The sequence below is a fragment of the Crocuta crocuta genome, unplaced genomic scaffold (assembly GCF_008692635.1).
Source record: "Crocuta crocuta isolate KB4526 unplaced genomic scaffold, BGI_CrCroc_1.0 scaffold16, whole genome shotgun sequence".
In the NCBI taxonomy this organism is placed as follows: domain Eukaryota; kingdom Metazoa; phylum Chordata; class Mammalia; order Carnivora; family Hyaenidae; genus Crocuta; species Crocuta crocuta.
The window spans coordinates 9,027,732-9,039,904 of record NW_027531893.1 but is presented as its reverse complement, the minus strand read 5'-3'; the positions used below and the strand labels follow the sequence as shown (position 1 = coordinate 9,039,904).

At 52.1% G+C, this 12,173-nt stretch overlaps 1 protein-coding gene across 1 annotated transcript in view; it reads left to right on the top strand.

Annotated features, from left to right (window-relative positions):
- Nucleotides 1-10,769: 10,769 nt before the first annotated feature.
- LOC144239185 (uncharacterized) overlaps nt 10,770-12,173 on the top strand; it is a 95,716-nt gene continuing 94,312 nt past the window's right edge. Inside the window, 1 exon segment of the mRNA XM_077773188.1 lies at nt 10,770-10,914. Coding sequence (XP_077629314.1) covers nt 10,770-10,914 — 145 coding nt within the window.

Here is a 12,173-nt window from a genome sequence, read left to right as displayed (position 1 = left end):
GGGCTTGGCTCTCAGAGTCTGTAGTTGCGGGCTTTTCATGAGCACACCAGTTCACTTTAGTGTGCTCATTCGTCCTTAAGTGCTAGGAGGAGGTACTCACACCTGCCAGCCACGCACATATCCACACATATCCGTGAGGCCAGAAACGTGTGCCAAAAATGTAGGGCCGGCCCTTCCCCCGGGGTCTGCTTTCCCTCAGCCACATTCCATGAGGGGCTTTTGTAGAAGAATTGTTTGTATTAACCGCTTTTGGGACCTCCATTTGGTCTCGGGACCACCTTGGGACCTAATTTTGAAAGGAGGGATTTCTAGAACCAGTTTTCATAACCATACGGCCGTCACCATTTTCCCATTTGCCAGTGCACTTTCTTTTTTTTTTTGTGCTTAATGGAAAAAGTGGTGGATAATTTTATCCACTTCCTCCACTTGGGTTTAGTGTGGTTCTTAAAAAGCTCTACAGCGGAGCTCTTGAAGAGGGAACCCAAGTGGGGCTAGAACCCAGCTTTCCTTGTGGCGGAGAGCTGTGGTGCCCTGACTGTCTTTCGCAGGGGGTCTGAATTCTGATTTTATGTTTGAGAGCTGCAGCTTGTTGCAGGGCATCAGAAGACCTGATTTCTGGGACTCCGTTGGCAAGCCAGAGTTCTGGGTTCACTGCTGTGTCACCTGCAAAATCAAGATAAAGCCGGGCCCAGCTGTCAGGAGTCCCCATTTTGATAATAAATAGGCGAAGGGAATGCGTGTGAATAATAGGTAGAGATCAAGCCTAGACCTTGAACAAAAATCTGTATATTGGCTGAAAATCCTAGTTGTAACCATTGATTCAGCTTACGCCTTGGATGTTTTGAAAGCCCTCATTTTTGCAATGACTATGAATGCCACATAGTACTTTGGTGTTATCTGCTTTTACAAAATAAAAAGTCTTTGGTTCACTCGGTGAACTATTTATCAATCCTTAGCAGTGTAAAGAAAGGTCTTGTGTTGTGTTTCCATTGCTACAAAGAGCCTTTATTTGGCCCCCAACAGTAGAAAAATCCTTCACGACAAAAACGTCAGGCTTGCTGAATGGTCCTCGACGTCAGGACGACCACTGCGGAGCTGGGCGCGTTGATGATGACTCAGATTTGAATGTCAGGCTGTTGGAACTCATTAGGGCACCCTCCCTGGCAGCAAACCGTAGCTTTCAGGTTTTAATGAAATGCACAGAAGAAAGCTGTCCTCATTCATTCTCCAAACAACGCAGGCTTTGTTCATTGACCAGGGCGGTTGTGAGATGCTAGGAAGAGGGGGTGGGGCATTGTAACTCGCCAGGAATATGAATGTCCTCTACCCTGTCCTACCTGGTGAAGAAGCTTCAATTCAGAAGGCACAGGAAGATAATGGCATCTTGGTGTGGCTTACATTTAAACAGTCCTGAAAAATCGCCACTCACCCGATCTCGATCACGTGTTCTCATTGGGCAAGATGGAGGCCGTGCATATGGTGGTATATAACTGGCCCCAAGCTCCTGTGGCAGTATATAACTGGTCTCCAAATCTGATGGCGGTATATAACTGGCCCCAAGATCCTGTGGTTTTATATAACTGGCCCCAAGCTCCAATGGTTGTATATAACTGGCCCTAAGATCCCATGGCAGCATGTAACTGGTCTCAAGCTGTTGTTAATTACATATGCAGGGTCTACAAAGCAAGAGCCCTGTATCAAGGACCATAAAACATATCCTCTGCAGAACTGAGAATGCCATCAGATGCTTGGAGTGGGACGCATTCATCGGTCATTCCTTTGTGTTGCTCAGAGTGCGGGCTCACTCATACATGTTTACAGATTGAAAGGCTCTTTTGTGTCACCAGTGTTCGTCGGGGACGTTGGCGTCAAGTGTGTCGCCAACACTGAATCACATTCACCGAGTGAAAGAGCTTTATGTCTGCTTGGACCTCGAGAATTTTGCCAATATCAAATGCCGAATGGCCGTCTGCCTCATATACCGTTAGTCCGTCCAGGAGAGAGAGGTGGCTTGTACAGTGTTGGTTGGCATCCTGTTAACAAAAAAGCAATTCAGCGACCGCACCTATTTAAGCCAGCTGGAGCCACGTGACCAGTTCCTGGCTGACCACAGAGCTACCCGTGAAAATGTTTTCTCCGGGGTAACTGGCTTCCCAACTGCTACTGAGAGCACTTCTTTTGGGCACTGAACTATTCACGAGCATGGCTTCGTACCCTCACGCACGGTCTGGCTTCCATTTTCTCCCCGGCAGCAGCCTCTCCCGTGTTCAGGATGTTAAAATCCTTCTCTGACTTCCTGGGCTCAAAGATCTCTCTCTATTAGAAGTCAATGTAGACGTTGGAATTTTACTTTAAAAATTCCAATTTGCATTTTGGATCCTATTAAAGTTATCTCCTGCATTTATGATTCAACTGTTTATAAAGAGTCGCCTGTTTTTGATAGATGCGTGAGAGAATTTAAGATCGAGCAAGGCGATGAAAGAGAGACCTGTTGTGTGTGTGTGTGTGTGTGTGTGTGTGTGTGTTTCCAGCCTAAGAATTTTAAAGAAACAAGGTTCCGAGGGTCAGATTGAAACACACACACACACACACACACACAGAAAACCCCAGCTCATAGCCAAGTAAATCGTCTAGTGCATTTAACTAACTTTTGGGGCTATTCTCTTCAGTATTAGGAAAATGTTCACGCGTTTAAGTACCTTTACTTCCCTTTTTTTCAAAAATTTTTTTATGTTTTTATTTCTTTTTTTAAAATTTTTTAATGTTTTATTTATTTCTAGGAGAGAGAGAGAGAGAGAGACAGCGTGAGCAGGGGAGGGTCAGAGAGAGAGGGAGTCACAGACTGAAACAGGCTCCAAGCTCTGAGCTGGCAGTCAGCACAGAGCCCGACGCGGGGCTCGAACCCACGAACCGCGAGATCATGACCTAAGCGAAAGTCGGACGCTCAACCGACTAAGCCACCCAGGCGCCCCTATGTTTTTATTTCTGAGAGAGAGAGAGAACGTGAGCAGGGGAGGGTCAGAGAGAGAGGGAGGTACAGAATCTGAAACAGGCTCCAGGCTCTGAGCTGTCAGCACAGAGCCCGATGCGGGGCTCGAACCCATGAACCGTGAGATCATGACCTGAGCCGACGTCAGACGCTCAATCGACTGAGCCACCCAGGCACCCCTAGAAGAACATATTTCTGATATATGCCTATTATATGTGAAGGTTGAGGCTGACCACATTCTTGCTTATTCGGTTTAGAAGTCTCAGTGTATTGTGGTTTATGTACATTTTGATGATCCTAAAGAATGTATGCCAATGAAATGTCTTCTGCATATTGAAAACGTTTTAATCATTTTCAGTATGGTTTGTTAAAATTGATGGTCCATATACTTTATAATTTCAAATCTCCACCAGTTAGAATATCAACCAGAATACTTCATCCCCACCTCATGCTGGAAAACTGAAACTTTTTTTGTAATGTTTATTTTTGAGAGAGAGCGTTCACACGCAAGCAGGGGAGAGGCAGAGAGAGAGAGGGAGGTACAGAATCTGAAACAGGGTCCAGGCTCTGAGCTGGCTGTCAGCATAGAGCCCGACACGGGGCTCAAACCCACGAACCGTGAGATCACGACCTGAGCCAAAGTCAGACGCTTAACTGACTGAGCCACCTGGGCACCCTTTGTTTCCCTTTTAAATAAGCTACTTGAGATCAGTTTTAGGTTCACAGCAAAAGTGAGCGGAAAGGNACACACAGAGCCTACCCCCACCCCCACCCCCTGCAGGGGGCACATTTGTTAGCACTGATGAACTTACGGGTTTGGACAAATGTGTGATAATGGGTGTCCACCATCAGAGCCTCGTACTGAGTGGTCTGCGCTGCCCTAAACCCCTGTGTTCTGTCTGTTCATCCCTCCCTCCCCGTTAACCCCTGGCAGCCACTAATCCATCTATCGTCTCCATAGTTCAGCCTTTTCCAGAATGTCTGGGAGAGGGAGCTGTCCAGTCTGGAGCCTTTCCACATTGGCCTCTTTCGCTTAGCATTACGCATGTAAGGTTCCCCCCTCCCCCGTCTCCCCATGGCTTGAGAGCTCAGTGGCTTTGAGTGCCGAGTGCTGGATAGTATTCCATTGTGCAGAAGTACTGTGCAGTGATGCGGGGGGCGGGGGGTCGAGTGACCTCGTGCCCTTTCCCAGACCACCAGCATCGGCATAGGGGCGCGTACGGTGCCACGGTGTCCTCACAGACACGGCATTGTTTGCGAAACGTGTGTTTGGTTGTGCGTGTGCGCATGGGGCCGGGGGTCGCGGTCCACGCTGAGCGCAAGGGCGACGTCTGGGAGCCTCTGGTCGGCCGCGGCTGTCCTTCCGCGACTGTGTTGCTTATTTACCATCGATTGACTCCTGTTGTATCTGGGGCCTTGGACAGCTTGGGAACCAAACCCAGCCCAGCCTGGGAAGCCAACATTTCTTGGTGGCTTCTGTTTTCTAAGCTACAATTCATCGACCGTGAAGGTGTCTGATGCAGTGACGTGTGGCACATCCGCGGTGAGGCACAGCCGTCATCCCTAGCTAATTCTGAAACGTTTGCATCGGCCCAACATGAAGTCCACACCCTTTGTCTCTTCCTGCTACCTGGTAGCCTCCGATTTGCCTTCTGTTTCTCCGGATTTGGATATTTCACGTAAATGCACTTATATGATCTGTGGCCTTCCGTGGCTGGCTTCTTGCGCTCAGCGTCCGGTTTTGAGGTTCGTCCGTGCCGTGGCGTGAATCCACGCGTCATCCCTTTTTAGCGGCTGAAAGTCCCACGGTGTGGCTGTCTTCCACCTTTCATCTGTCCCGTGGTCTGGGGGTGGACGTTTGAGTCGCTTCTGCCTTTTGGCCGTTACGAGTAACGAGCGCTGCTGCAGACCTGCATGTGCAGGTTTGTGTGCAGACGTCTGTTTCTGGTTTTCCGGGGTATTTACCTCACAGCGGATTTGCTGAGTCACACAGTAGTTCTGTTAACTTTCTGAGGAACCTCCTAGGTGCTTCGTAAAGAAATGTTTCCTATTATGAAGCCGTGTCTAGCGAGGGTTCCCCATCCCAAACATACAGAACTTTGTCACCTTCTGTAGCAAAGAGCCCTTTGGAGCAGCCCTGTGGCCATGAAGACAGATTGGCCCTGACTCCTCAGCTGATCTGGACCCCATTCAGCCCCTCTGCGTGGCCCCTCTTTGGGGAAGGTGCTGTGAACTCCAAAATAGAGTCCTCCGGTGCTAAGTGTCGGTCCCATGTTTACCTGTGCACGCCGCTAGGTGTCCAGCCGGGAAGGGGTATGCTGTCCCCTCCCTTGTGGCATTGATGGTAGAAAAGAAGAGATGTCAGATAAGAAAACCTAACATTACAGGGTGCCTGGGTGGCTGTCGGTTGAGCGTCCGGCTTTGGATCAGGTCACTATCTCTCCGTGGTTCGAGCCCCGCATCGGGCTCTGTGCTGACATCTCAGAGCCTGGAGCCTGCTTCGGATTCTGTGTCTCTCACTCTGCACTTCCCTCACTCTCTCCAGCTCTCTCTCTCTCAAAAATAAATAAACATTAAACAAATTTTTTTAAATAAAGGAAAACCTAATATTACAAAACAGTCAATGAGGTTTTGGGGTGATGGTGGGGTTTGAGGGGTTCGGAGCTGATGTCCAAGAAAGAATTCTTGAAGACGCCTTTGGTACAAAGAGGTGATTTTATTAAATCCAGGGGAAGGGCACCTGGGTGGCTCAGTCGGCTGAGCGTCAGACTTCAACTCAGGTCATGATCTCACGGTTTGTGGGTTCGAGCCCCGCATCGGGCTCTGTGCTGACAGCCAGCTCAGAGCCTGGAGCCTGTTTTCGGATTCTGTGTCTCCCTCTCTCTCTGACCCTCCCCTGCTCATGCTGTCTCTCTCTCTCTCTCAAAAATAAATAAAAACATTTTTTAAAAAATCCAGGGGACAGGAGCTGTGGGCAGGAAGAGCTGCCCTGGGGTTGTGGGGGGGACTGTAACCGGTTATAGAGAGGGGACTTGGGGGGCGTAAAGTCAAAAGGAAGTCTCCAAGGAGACTTTCGTATGTAAAGACTCACAGGTGACTGGATCCTAGCTTTGCTCTCTGGCAAAGCATTAACAGGAAGACGGTAGGGAGCTCCTGAGAAGCCTTTTGCTCTGCCAGCCTCAAGCATCTGCCCACGGGCTGCGGGGTATAAGGAAATTCGATGTTACCTGCCCTTCCTTCTGCCTTGGTTTCCCACATCACTGTGGAAGGGAGGGTGGTATCCAGGGAACTGAGTCTGTAGATTTCTGGAGATGAGGCTGTGGATAAGATTGCCTTTTTCTTGTAATTTACCAAGACATTTGTAAACCGTGGGAGACTGATCGCTATCAATTACCATTGGTTTCCTTGCCTTTGTTCTTGGGCAGCGGGGAGAGCCTGAGGAACACCACTAACAGCCCACGTATGCTGTGCCCTCGGCCTCACTTACGGCCCCGGCCCCTCGTCGCTCTTACACACCAGGAGGCAGTGCAGGCCGACCGCGGTGAGGGCGGTGAGGGCACTTGCTGGGAGGGGCATCACCCTCTAGGTGATCAAGTCCTGCCTTGGAGGGCAGCCTTTGGGCTTCCAGTCTGCAGGTTTGTTGGGTGTTCTCTGCCTTCGAGTGATTTACTTTGCTGTTTCTTCCTCCCTGGGTGCAATCACCGGATTCCTTCCATTTTCTGAGGAAGAGCGGTAGTCCTTGAAACACGATCCTTTCCCCTAGCTCTTGTCTCCTGATTTCCTGTCGATAAGCGATAAGCTCAAAGCCTGGGGCTTGCTTGCGGTAAATGGGTGGATGCTGGGGGGTGGGGGGGTGGCTCTGCCTACCTGCCTGTGGCCCCTGGGAAACGTGGCACCTGCCCACAGGGCTGCCGTGTTCTCCCAGGCGTGCGCCCCTGAGGGTGCCCCCCCCTTGAAGCTGGGTCACCATGCAGACTTTGCCATCCCCAGTTAGCATCTTACAGGAAACATTTGGCGACCACTTACAATTCCCAGTGGGGTCCAGGCTGAGAGAGTGGGGTAGGCGTGCATGGTCCGAAACGCAAACCAGCTTTTTAGGCTAGCTCTCTACACTACAGCTTTTATTTTCTTTGGTGAAGTACGAAATTAAAGAGGTAGAGAAAAAAATCCTTTTCATGAGGCTGGTGGGGGAGTCCGGGGCAATGTGGGAAACCAAGGCAGAAGGAAATGGCAGGTAACATTGAATTTCCTTATTCCCGCAGCCCGATGACAGATAACTTGAGGCTGGCACAGCAAAAGGTTTTTTTTTTTTTTAATGTTTTATTTATTTCTAGGAGAGAGAGAGACAGCGTGAGCAGGGGAGGGTCAGAGGGAGGGACTCACAGACTGAAACAGGCTCCAGGCTCTGAGCTGGCAGTCAGCACAGAGCCCGACGCGGGGCCCGAACCCACGAACCGCGAGATCATGACCTAAGCGAAAGTCAGACGCTTAACCGACTAAGCCACCCAGGCGCCCCTGGCACAGCAAAAGGTTTCTTTAGGAGCCCCCGACGGTCTCACTGCTAATGCTTTGCTCGGGGGAAAAACGACCTTAGCTTGACAATAGCTACGCCTCCTCTATCCTGGGAGTTTTCTTTAAACTTCCCCTGGACTTTGCGTCCCGCCCCCGCTCCACAGTATGTGACCAGTCTCTCCTCATGGTCCCAGCAGCTCTTCCTGCCCACGGGACCTGTCCCCAGGCTTTAATGAAATCACCTTCCTGCACCGAAGNGTGTGTGTGTGTGTGGCGAGTGTGTGGTGTGTGTGGTGTGTGTGTGTGTGTGTGTGTGTGATCTTGGTGTGTTTGTCAGCGGGCATCTCATCCGTGTCATTACAAGATTCTCGCCCCGGTTCACCGAGAGCCTTCTTCATGGCGGCCCGGTTGACTTTCCTGCTTTGTCGCTTTTCTAACTAGGAAATCCTCCCCCCTTGTTTTTATCTCCCGGCTGCCCTCGGTCTTAACGACGTCAATCAGCTCAGGTGTTTATCGCAGACCAGACTGCATGTGCGTGTGCATATGTGTGTGTGCACGTGAGAGTGTGCATGCCCCGGTGAGGGTGTGTGGGAGGAGTCGGTGCCTGGGTGGGTGTATCTGTGGGTGTTGGGGTGCGGCCTCTGGGAGTCTCGCTAGCTGCTGTCTAGCTCTGCATGTGTGTGTCTCTGGGGTCCCGGGGAGGGGGGGTAAGGAGCAGCCACATCCTGCACGTGCCAAGTGACTTCCTGAATGTGCTTGGGGACCCCGCAAGGACTTTCCGGTCCACCACCCCAGCGGGGGCAGGGATCTTGAGGACCAAAGGGCCAGAGGATCGTGGCTTTCTAAGTTTTAGCTGTTTGGATACTGCGTGGGCGGGGGCACCCCGGCCTCCCTGGCCTCGGGCCTGTCAATCACTCCCTTGGTGATCCCAGTGGGGAGGGGCTCCTGCTGAGCCTGAGCCATCGCGCTGCCCCTGGGCTGCACCTGAGAATCTCCTGCTACAGCCGCAGCCCAGGCCAGCAGACTCAGAACCTCCAGGGGTGCAGCCCGGCCTCGGGCGACCTCTCCCCTGGGCACCGTGGGCGCAGTGCCCGGGGCCCTCCATACTTTTAGGTGCTCAAGGCAATGTTCTGGTTTTATTTTTCATTAATCAGAAGGGAAAAGCCTGAACATAATGAATAATAAATCCATCCTGGATTACATTCCTCTTCCTACCAAGGCAGTCTTTTTTTTTTTAATGTTTTATTTATTTCTGAGAGAGAGAGAGAGAGAGGCAGCGTGAGCAGGGCAGGGGCAGAGAGAGAGGGAGACACAGAATCTGAAACAGGCTCCAGGCTCTGAACTGGCTGTCAGCACAGAGCCCGACACGGGGCTAGAACCCACGAACCGTGAGATCATGACCTGCACTGAAGTCAGAGGGTTAACCGACTGAGCCACCCAGGTGCCCCAAGGCAGTCTTAAAATACACTTTTTGGGGGAGAGAGAGAAAGAGAGAGAGCCCAAGCAGGGAAGGGGTGGGGTGAGAGGGAGAGAGAGAATCCCAAGCAGGCTCGGTGCTCAGCGCAGAGCCTGATCTCATGGACTGTGAGATCATGACCTGAGCGGAGATCAAGAGTTGCACATTGCTGGGGCGCCTGCATGGCTCAGTCGGTTGGACATCTGACTTCAGCTCAGGTTATGATCTTGTGGTTCAGGAGTTCAAGCCCCTCAATGGACTCTGTGCTGACAGTTCAGAGTGTGTTTGGGATTCTCCCTCCCTCTCGCTGCCCCTCCCCCACTCACACTGTCTCTCAGTCAAAAATAAACAAGCATTAAAAAAATAAAGAAAGAGTTGGACATTACTATGGAGGGAGGAGCCCAAGGATGTCTGCACGTGGCTCCCGTGTGCCCCCCCCCCCACTGTTTGCAGACCCTGGTCTGGGGTTTGGTTTTGGTTTCAAAGCTCAATGCAGGCTCCTTGCTCCTGGGGTTTTCAACAAGAATGTCAGCATTTTAGGACCGTCTTGTGTGTTTAAGGTTACCGAGTGTGCTAACGCTTCTTCACCTATTTCTTCACTGATCCTGCCAAGAATGCTTCCAGATGGGAAGGAAACACATCATCACCGTTTACAGACAAAGTCATGGAGACATAGACTAAGGGATGGACCCCGGGGCCATGGAGCAGGTCCATAGAAGAGTGACTTCTGGTCCTAAACTTCACCTTGCACTTGTGAAAATACAGACCCCCGCGCCTCTTGCCTGGAGANGGTGTGCTTTTTTTTTTTTAAAGTACTGGGGCCGGGTGCCTGGGTGGCTGTCAGTGGGTGAAGCACCCAACTGAACTTCGGCTCAGGTCAGGATCTCACAGTTTCGTGAGTTCGAGCCCCACATCGGGCTCTCTGCTGCCAGCACGGAGCCCACATCGGATCCTCTGTCTCCCCACCTCTCTCCGCCCCTCTGAAACTCATGCCCTTTTTCTCTCTCAAAAAGGATTTCCATCAGGACCTGTGGCCAAGCCACCTGCTGTGTGGTCAGGGCAAGTCATTTAAATCCCCCCATGCCCCCCCCTCCCTGGGCCACGCTCCTCTCCTCTCTACGCAGAGGTGGGCTGATCCTTCCAGCTCTGAAAGTCTGCGCTGGGAAACGGGAGGGTCTAGGGAAAAGTTATGGAATGTGCTGGAACTCGCCGGCGGCTAGGTCTTGCCCCTCTTGGCCTATGAGGGGCAAGCGAGGAAACTTCTCAATGCTCAGGCCGGGCACCGAGGCGTCAGTCTCAACTAGGACCAGGCGGCGCCAGTTTTCATGAGGAGGACCAGCCTCACCAACTGGATGAGACTTAGTCACGAGAACTAGCCGCCCGTGTCGCCTTGTCACCGTCTGCTGCCAGGCACACGCGCCTCCCTCAGCGCACGGGGTCCCTGTGAGGACGGAGCGTGGCCGCCTCTGCGCGTCACTGCAAAGCCCTCACACAGCTTTACAGGCGGGTCGTGGGGCCGCCTTGCTTTCTAGGCCGTGAATGCCACCGTTAGAGCGTCTCTCTCTTTTTTTTTTTATATAGTTTTATTTATTTCTAGGAGAGAGAGAGAGAGAGAGAGACAGTGTGAGCAGGGGAGGGTCAGAGAGAGAGGGAGTCACAGACTGAAACAGGCTCCAGGCTCTGAGCTGGCAGTCAGCACAGAGCCCGACGCGGGGCTCGAACCCACGAACCGCGAGATCATGACCTGAGCGAAAGTCGGAAGCTTAACCGACTAAGCCACCCAGGCGCCCCTAGAGCGTCTCTTTTGCGCTCATGGAGCTCAGGCAGGTGTTTCTTCCTCTGGTCGTGAATCTCGCAGCCCGTTCCCTGGAAGCAGAGCGAGTAGATGCCCGGGGCGCACTCAGGCCCGTGCAGGCCCCGGGGGCTGGGGTGAAGGGGACCGAACAGGTGTACTTCGGTGGGGAGGAGGCGGGTCGCCAGCAGGTGTCGGTGGTAGAGCTGAGGCCCAGGGGAGGAGGCGGCTGGGAGGGGCCGGCTTCCCAACAGGGGAGAAGCGTTCTGACGCCACCACCACTGTAGAATCTTCTCTGTAAACAGCCGCTGACACAGGGCTGCAAGGTAAGAACCCTTTGTGAGGTGGGGAAGGGCCGTAGCTTTATTTTGTGGAGATATTTTCTGCCCATTTAAAGTGGATGAGCAACGGTTTGAGGGTTTTTGGGTATAATCGTCCACAGGGTTTTGCCGCTGTCTCCGTAATCAATTTTACATTTTCATCACCCCGAAAAGAGATCTTGACCCTGACAGCTGTCAACCCCCAATCTCTCCCCACCCCCCACCAGCCTTAAGCATCTACTCGTCTCCTTCGTCTCTATGGGTTTGCTCATTCCGGACGTTTCATACAGCGTGTGGTTTTTCGTGTCTGGCTCTTTTTTCACTTAGCCTAACGTTTTCTTTCTTTCTCTCTCTCNCAAGCAAGCAGTCAGCACAGAGCCCGACGTGGGGCTCGAACCCCTGAACCGCAAGATCATGACCCGAGCCGAAGTCGTACACTTAACCGACTGACCACCCCCCCCCAGGTGCCCCTATCATAACGTTTTCAAGGTTCATCTGTGTTGTGGCCTTTCAGCTTTCCGTTGTGTGCACGGACCACATTTCATTGCTCTGTTGATGGCTACCCTTAACCACGAAGGAATTCATGGCTCTAAAGTTGCTACTCAGTGTATTGGCTGTTCTCAAAAGAAGTAGCTGGGTGCTTTTTGTCAGTAAAACTGAATGCTTGTTAGTGTTTCTGAGGGTGGAAGAGAGAGCTTACCCCCTCGCCCCCAGCAGGCTTGGTGACCAGGCTTGGGGGCCCCCCTGAGGGTGTTCCAAAAGGCTCAGGCCTTTGGCCTTGGTGCCTTTCTTCCTAAGTCTCTCTGAGTATATTTATTTATTTGGAGAGAAGGAGGGGGTGGGGGACAGAGGATCCGAAGTTGGCTCTGTGTTAACAGCAGAGCCACCTGACATGGGGCTCAAACTCATGAACTACAGAGTCATGACCTGAGCTGAAGTGGAAGCCTAACCGCCTGAGCCGCCCAGGCGCCCCTGCTAAGCGTCCTTATCTGCAGCTGGAGCGGCGTCTCCTTCAGGTGTCTCTGCTAAGGCCTGATGTGTGGCAGGGCGGGGGGGCCTGAAAACCGTTTTTCCACTTGGACTCGGAGCTCAGTGCTCCCCACA